The sequence below is a fragment of the Urtica dioica genome, chromosome 3 (assembly GCF_054948205.1).
Source record: "Urtica dioica subsp. dioica isolate 48M chromosome 3, U.dioica_male_clone48M_v1_H2, whole genome shotgun sequence".
NCBI classification, from domain to species: domain Eukaryota; kingdom Viridiplantae; phylum Streptophyta; class Magnoliopsida; order Rosales; family Urticaceae; genus Urtica; species Urtica dioica.
The window spans coordinates 42,351,185-42,359,813 of NC_142758.1; the positions used below are offsets into that span (position 1 = coordinate 42,351,185).

The 8,629-nt window shown below is 34.7% G+C and overlaps 1 protein-coding gene across 1 annotated transcript in view; it reads left to right on the forward strand.

The window, feature by feature from the left end:
- The first annotated feature begins 8,214 nt into the window (after positions 1-8,214).
- LOC149402894 (cell division topological specificity factor homolog, chloroplastic-like) overlaps positions 8,215-8,629 on the forward strand; it is a 1,932-nt gene continuing 1,517 nt past the window's right edge. Inside the window, exon 1 of the mRNA XM_089608210.1 lies at positions 8,215-8,468. Coding sequence (XP_089464336.1) covers positions 8,379-8,468 — 90 coding nt within the window. The 5' untranslated portion in view covers positions 8,215-8,378. The remainder of the gene's footprint in view (positions 8,469-8,629) is intronic.

Sequence of the window (8,629 nt, forward strand, 5' to 3'; positions counted from 1 at the left end):
AAATTTTGATACGATCTCATGTCATGAGATATTTAATTTCATGTTTCATGAATCAATTTCATTAAATCACTTCTAGATTATTTATTATTGAATTTATTTAAGAATGTGACACATTTTTTTTATATATTGTGACACAATTACAACTTCTAGCAATGGTACACTTTTCAAACAACCTTGTGGCATCAAAAGCCAAATTGTTTGACTTATTCCTCTTGGTGTAGCCGTGCAAGATGTTTCTAGTAGGACAAAATTTGTTGTCTTGAAAGTTGCCCTAATTGGTTGTTGTGTAAGAAACCTTTTGGTGGTGATAAGTTTGTCTTTTCCAATAGTTTGATAATAACCTTTTGGATGTGTAAGAATTTTTGGTGTGTTTCAATAAGGAAATAAAATAAAAAAAAATAGAAGAGTGGGAGGGGTAGACATGCACGGTTTGTCCAAGCCATATAACACCCAATATTTTCCTATAAATAGACCCCAAGACACTCTCTCATTTCATCCCAAATTTTCAAAGTTTAGAGAGAAAAAAAAAAGTGAGTTAGAGTGGAGGGAGAGACAAATCATAGAATAGAGAATTCATTAGATTTTCTTCTAGAGATCAAGGTGAAGATTAGTTCTTGTCCTTTCTTCAAGTCCAAGAGGTTAGTATTTTTCTCGTCTTAATTCTTTATAATTATAGTTCCTTAGTATGTTTTAGTTCTAGTTTTATTCCCATGTTCCCATCCAACCCTAGAAACTAGAACCTTACAATGCATGCATGAAATGTTTTATTTTTCTTCAAATCTGCCTTTTAATTTATGTAACTTTGGTAATTAGTTTCTATCACTTCTAAATACTCAATTTGTTAATGGAATATACCAAAACGAAGCTACATATGTCTTCTTTTGTAATATGTCTTTATATGTATTTTGTGTGTTTTATTTCGTTCATAAAAATCCTCTAAATGCACACTGCTAGGGAGATATCCTTACGACCCGAGAAGTGATGTCATGCTATGGAGTATATTTTAAACATGTTGTTTTAATAGTTTTATTTTAAAAATATTTTTTGTAAAATATATATTATGTGTTTTAAATGTTTCAAAAAGAAATTTCAGAAAATAAAGTTTTAAAGAGTTCGAACGAGTACTTTCAATTTTGTGTGCCGAAACTAAATTCTCATCCGGACAGATTTGTTTAATGAACTTAAAAATAATTCTGGGAATGCTTTACAGATTATTAAGTTATGTTTAATATGTCATTTTAAAGATATGGATGTTATTGTTGTTTTGCAAAAAGAATCACCGAATTCCGAGTCACGAGCTATCCGTAATTAACAAAAGTGTAACTATAGGTCATCCTGAAAATAATTTTTTCCAGCAACGTTTTTACAAACTTTCAAATTATATTTTCGATATGCATCATGTTTTCCCGAGCCTTAGATCGTTCTTAGAGCTTTAATATTCTTATAGGTCTTTTATCCCTTAAGCTTGGTTTTGTAAGAATAGATTATAGAAGCTCATAAGTTATTTTCCTATAGGTTCGAGAAAGAGTCGGATTCCTAGCTCGAGTGCTAAGTATCTTGAAACCGAGAGGTGAGTTCATCTCACTACAATGCGAATTTGTTCAAAATAATATCATGTGCAAGTATTATTTAATTTTATGGATGTGTATTATTTATTAATATTTATTACTATATGCGTGTTAGATTACATGATTATGTTTCCAAGTTTATCTTACCACATTTGTGAACTATGGTTAATATGTATTAAAGTATTTTTATCTAAGAATTTCCAATCATGCTTTAGACTTATTTTATTTCATGAACTTTACCATGCAAATGATTTAATAAGTATGCAAGTGAAAACACTAAGTAGGTGACGTATCGGCCTACGCCAGAGTAGGTTCTTGCGACCCACCTCGTAGACGTTTATGTCTCGATAAGGTGAGTCGTACATGTTCAGGAAGGGCGGAATCGATGTTTGGCCGCATGGTTTCCATAAGCCTTAGTGCGCACGATACGATACGATCACTAGGGGTCCCCGAAAATCATGAATCAAGTAACAAGACATGTATCACGTTGATAATAAGATTTAATAAAACTTTATAATGTTTATTTATTATTACGTAGAAAAATGTTTTGTGAGTTTTACATGAATTTCACTGAGCTTTAGCTCACATGTTTGTATATGTTTTTTTTCTTCATTCGCATTGTAGGACACGTGCAAGGTAAATGACTTTGAGTTGGAATCGTGGTGGCGACAAGAGTAAAGGGTGGGGATGGATACCGCTACGCTAATTAAAACGTTTTTCCGCTGCCAAGTTATTATGATAATTGTGTTAAGCATGTTCCTTTCTATTTATAACATCTTGAAGACAAATAATTATTTTGGTTTCGAATAAATAACTTTTTGTACTTATTCATATTATTATACTCTAGAGTTAAAGTTTTTAGTTAAGAATAAATAATTGTTTCAGTTCTAGTTGTTTAAAAAAAATATATATATATTGACAAGTATGTAATGAAATTCAAGCTTCTATGATCGGATAACGATTAAAAAAAAAAAAACCGGGTCGTTACAGAAAAGGAGTTAGACTACCTTCTCGACCTTGAGGATTATTATTGGAGACAAAGGGCTAGGGCCGATTGGATTAAGGGAGGGGATCGAAATTCTAAGTACTTCCATGAAAGGGCGTCTCGTCGGAGAACTCGAAACACCATTCATGGACTAGAGGATGAGACAGGAAGGTGGATAGTCAGGGCGAGCAATTTTCCAAAACTCGCCTCAAACTATTTCACCACTCTGTTCAAGTCTTCAAACTCGAGTACGGTGGATATACAACGTATAACTTCATGTGAGTTCAAACTTCTCTCATCACACTCTGCAGATATGTTAGACGCTTCTTTCTCGGAGGAGGAGGTGAAGGAGGCCCTGTTTGATATGGGCCCGCATAAGGCACCGGGATCGGATGGATTTCACGCAGCTTTCTTTCAGAAGTATTGGGGAGTGGTGGGCGCTAATATTTGTGGTCTTTGTCTCGATGTCCTCAACAACGGCAGATCACCAAAAGACATTAATCACACTAATGTTGTTCTTACCCCGAAAATGGGGAAACCGCGGAGGCTGTCAAATTTTCGCCCCATCGGTTTGTGCAACGTGATATTCTAGATCATTACGAAGACTATCCCGAACAGAGTTAAGACGGTGCTAAACGAGGTAATCGCTGAAAACCAAAGTGCTTTTGTCCCAGGCCGAGCGATAACCGATAATGTGATAACTGCTTTTGAGATTCTACACTCCCTACAACAAAATTGCAATGTGCAAGATGGAGCTATGGCCTTGAAACTCGACATGAGCAAGGCTTATGATCGGGTGGAGTGGGAATGCCTCGAAGCAATGCTTGTTCACCTTGGATTTGGGCCTCGAATAACCGGTACTATTATGAAGTGCGTCACAACCCCCTCCTTCAGTTTTGTCTTCAATGGAACCGTTGGAGGGGCGGTGATTCCGGAGAGGGGTATTCGCTAAGGGTGCCCGCTATCACCATACCTCTTTGTTATCTGTGCTGAAGGTTATTTGGCGTTGATTCGTAACGCGGAGACTCATGGGCTGTTTGAAGGGTACAGTTGCGCGCGTGGCGCCCCGTCCGTCTCGCATTTATTCCTTGCAGATGATAGCAGTTTTTTCGGAAAAAATGTCACCGGTAATAGTAATACGATTACAGATGTGCATGGGCATATGAAGTCATTCCTGAATTTGAAGCCCAATGGTTCACATCCCGGACAACAGAATTGAGCATACCCCGACTCCTCAAGTGGCATTTCAATTACAGCCCTGAATACGATGAGCTGCAACAACACATCTTTAACAATGATGAGGTAAATAAATTACATATATAACAGTAAGTATTTTAGTCTGTAAATATGTAAATATATGGCTGTAAATAATGCATGTCTTTGTTTTAGCTTCGCATTCATCAAGTAAATGCTACTGAAGATGAGCAAGCAGAATGGTTCATTGAACGAGTAGACGTGAGTCCGGAGCCGATCCCCAAACCAGTTGACAAAGGCAAATGCGTTGCTAGCAGTTCAAGAGGTTTGGAAAGTGAAACGCCTAGTTGATCTACTAATGACGTCCATATGAAGTTGGAGTGCGTTCTCCAAACAATAGAAATGCTAAAGCAGCGTGTGGACGAGGCACATGAGAATTACGACGCCCTATTGGATGTATTTCAAGTGTACATCCGAAAGGATTACGATGAAGCAACACCAAAGCAAACAAGAAAAGAAACGGTATGACTTTGTTTATTTTTTACAATTTATTCCACAACTAACAATTAATTTACAGGGCTCGGGGAGTTCAATACAAACTAAAAAAGGCGAAGACCCACGTCCCTCACCAACAGTTGTTCATGCAAGCTATTTACAGCTTTGTTAATAAGTATGTACCATCAAAATGAACGTAAAATGTATAACTACTTATACAAATTTGTTTAACAGGATACTACACCTATCGATCCACCTATCGATACTACCCCTGTCCAAGTCCCTACAAAAAAAAGAGGTAAACAAATCTATTTGAAGTAGTTAATATGAATTACATTGTCGTTATGTCGCAATCTATTTACAGGTTCAAGAGATTAAAAAAGTAACAAAACCGAAGCCCACACAAGTGACATTAACAAACATGGTATGCTATTAATACAAGCATTATTAAGTAATGAACTCCAAATCTAGAAATGTTTGATACTAATGTAAATGGTATCCTATTTACATATGCTCCGAAAAAGAACTTCAACGGTGGAGACAACAATCCCTGATTCTATTTCCATGGTACATAGTATAAACATTCTTGATATTAGAAAAAAATGAACTAGTGACATTATTAACACATCGTATTTACATAACTACCTCGCATGATATTTCACCACTGCTTGGAATCTAGATAGATCATAACAAAAATTCTAAAAACATAGGGACTCAAGTCTAATCAAGATGCATAACAATGATAAACGTTAAACCAGTTTACAAACATCACCGAAAAACTTAAAACAAGAGTCAAATTCACTTAAAACCATAAAAAATTGAAAAACATAACAAAATCCAACTAAATTTGGCAACTCCTTTTGTTATGACCAATCTAGCCACATTTGCCACAACGATGACTGTACGGGTGGAAGTTTTCATGCTTCGATCGATACCTCTTCTCTTTCGGTCGCTCAGCTTGACGTTTATGAATAGGAGGCTTAATAACTTGAGCGTCGATAGGGAGCTCCCAATCACCTTAATGAGAAATTGGAAACACATCTTTCTCATATGTGGCTGCAAAGCATTCTTGGGTATAATATGATGGTACGAAATCAATACGACGTAAATTTTTTCGATATAAAGCCGCACACGCATGAGAGCATGGAAAATCTTCAAGCTCCAATAACAACATGTGTAAGTCCTCAGAGAAACATCAACAACTCGGCGAATTGCACCATCAACAACTTCAAACTCATTGTCATTAATGGAATTAACCTGTGATTGACGTGTAAATAAACATTATGTTACTTCAATGTAAATAGGTTGTAAATAATAATTCTATTAACAGAAGCTCGGATATTATATAACTTACATTCATAGAATGAGCAGCCTCCTGCGGATCAAAAAGCATCTTGAACCCAGTTCCTGTAAGACCTGAATACATCTTTGGAATTAACTCTCTCTTCTGGTTGATCCAATTTTGAATTAGACTTCTATAACTCAAAACAAGACATGCAACCGGCCACCCTCTAGCTTATCGCAAAATAGCATTCAAACACTCGGAAATGTTTGTGGTCATTACATTAAACCTCTTCCCATGAAATTTGCTCCGAGCCCAAAGCTTTGGATTAGCTTTGAGAAGATACTTTTTAATTTTTACTTTGTTGTTGGAGAGTATATTGAGCCAATATTTAAACTCTCTTACTGAATACGCTTTAGCAAATCTATAAAAAAAAGAGGCTGAATGTAGGTTTTACTAAAATTGGCCTTCACATTACCCTAAAGATGTTGCATGCATATAGCAAATTTCGCTTCCGGAAACACAGCGTTGACCGCCTTATGAATTGACTTGTGCCTATCCGATACAAACACCAACTCTTTTCTAACACCATACACAACTCGAATATGCATCATAAACCAATACCAAAAATTTTCATTTTCACAATCCACAATACTAAAAGCTAATGGAAACAAATGATTGTCAACATCTTGAGCAGTAGCCAATAATAAGGTACCATGAGATTTTCCTTTCAAGAAAGTACCATCAACGGATATTACCGGACGGCAAAATTGGAATCCTTTTACCGAAGCACCAAATGCAAGGAAAAAATACCTAAAAGCACCATCAGGTTCAGTCTCGGTCACAGTATACAAACCTACAAAAGGGCAAGGTAAGTATTGCGTAAATAAATCCTTAATTTACAATGAATGTAGTAAATAAAAAATATTAAACTGTAAATATAGTGTAAATGTATATAATATTTACCAATTTCTTGTATTGTAAATAAGCTGAAAATATAAAGTAACAAGTCGGCGAAAATAAAAAACATAAAATAATAACCTGGGTTTCTCTCTCTGATCATTTCACCAACTATTGGTAAATGACTATATGACTCTTCAAAATCACCACAAAGATCCCTAGCTTCTTTACGACCCTTCCATGCCCTATAATATGTTACCTCCATATTAAATCGTGTCCTCATTATTTCAGCAACACCGGAGGACGTAATTTTATTTGCCAATGTACCCCTAAAATCATCTTTGACACATTTGCTAATAAGAACAGAAGATGCGTGTTTATTCTTGTGCATAATTGATTGTCCATAGCAAGTATGATCTTTAACATATGACCTTATGACCCACAATCCAGATTTCTTGCAAACCGACGCATTTAACTTCCAAGAACACTGAAGATTCGAACAACCAATGCTATAACGTGTTTTACTTGATCTAAACACCTTGAATTCAAAATTGTTGCGAACAACAGTCATACCAATAGCCGTTTGAACTATATCTTTGCGTCTAAATACATTATTGACATTAATTTCAAAATTCATAGGAAAATTCCTCAAATCGGGTTTATCATACAATACAATTTCTGCCCCAGAATCTTCTTGACTACAATAAGGCAATAATGCTTTCCTTGATTCATGGCATTGTTGCTCAAATAATTTCACTGAAAAAAAAGAAAAAAATTAGAGTGACAAATGATTAGCAATACTGCATAATTGATAAAGAAACACATACCTGAATCAATTAGAGAAAATGACAAACAATCATCCATGATGTTTGGATGATTATGAATTCTGGGAGAAACAATTTTGAAAGTTCAATCGTCTGAAATTATGAACAACACGCTGAAACTGTAAAATTTGAATTACAATTGACAGCCAAAATATAATGAGAGACTATCGGCCAAAAAAGATTATCAATAAATGTAAATTTTTTAACAGATTGTAAGTTAATGTTAAGTAACGAAATTAGAAACTAATCACCTAACAACATGCGCAAAAATTATTCAAAGATTCTCGTCCAGAATTTGAAATTTCAGTTAATACTTACCTATTCAGTTTAAAATATTTGGTTCAAATTAAAAAAAAAACTGCCTAAATTAAAGTTACAAAGCCGAATATTATAAGGGCAAAACTGTAAAAAAATCCATAATAAATATGATGCCACGTAAGCAACTTGACTATTTACAAATTATTTACTAAATGTTGGTTAAATTAAAATGGGTAATTTAGCAAAATAGCCAATTTAAACGTTAAGAATTGCTAAATAGTCAAAGTTTGATAAATATTAGGTAAATAGCCATTTTTATATATTTACAAACGTAAATATCAAGTAAATAGTCACTGCCATATTAACTCACGTCATCATTTATGACTATTTACTTAATATTTATCAAACCTTGGCTATTTAGCAATATCAAACGTTTAAGTTTGCTATTTTTCTAATTTTTTGAATTAAAATTGCTATAGGCTATGTGGCTTACGCAGTCAATTTTTTGTTTTTTTTTTTTAAACAAAACTATGTCAAACGATGCCCACGAGAATTTCAGAATTGAATACGATTATGTATCTGAAAATGCAACAAATCTGCATTAGGATTTCCGTCTGGAAGAGAATCGAGATATGTTTGTTCAATCGCTTCGCTTTACTTTATGTAAAAAGTCACTTAAAACGACGATGTTTAGCAAAAACATCATAGTGCAAAGCGCGCACAAACAAACAAACAACTGGTGTCCAAACAGCTCAAAAGAAAAAGAAAGAAAAAAAAAAAAACAAAACGAATTTTCACTCTGAAACTGAAAAAATAAAATCCTCCCATAATTTGGTACACAAATCGCCATATAAAAAGGGCAAGAAAGAAAAATGTCGATTCTGGGGAATCTCGGAGTCCCTGCATCGCTGGGCTCTTCTCACGCAAATCCCTCTCTTCGAAGCTTTTCGTACCCATCCAAGGTGTCCATTTAAGTGTCTCTCGTTTTTTTTTTTTTTTTTTTTTTTTGTAATTTGTTTGGCTTACTAAGTTGATTTCCCGTGATGCGAATTATTTGTTTGCTACTTTTTTCGATGGTCGGACCGAGTAGTTTATCGATTAATGTCAGAATATACGAGAATTT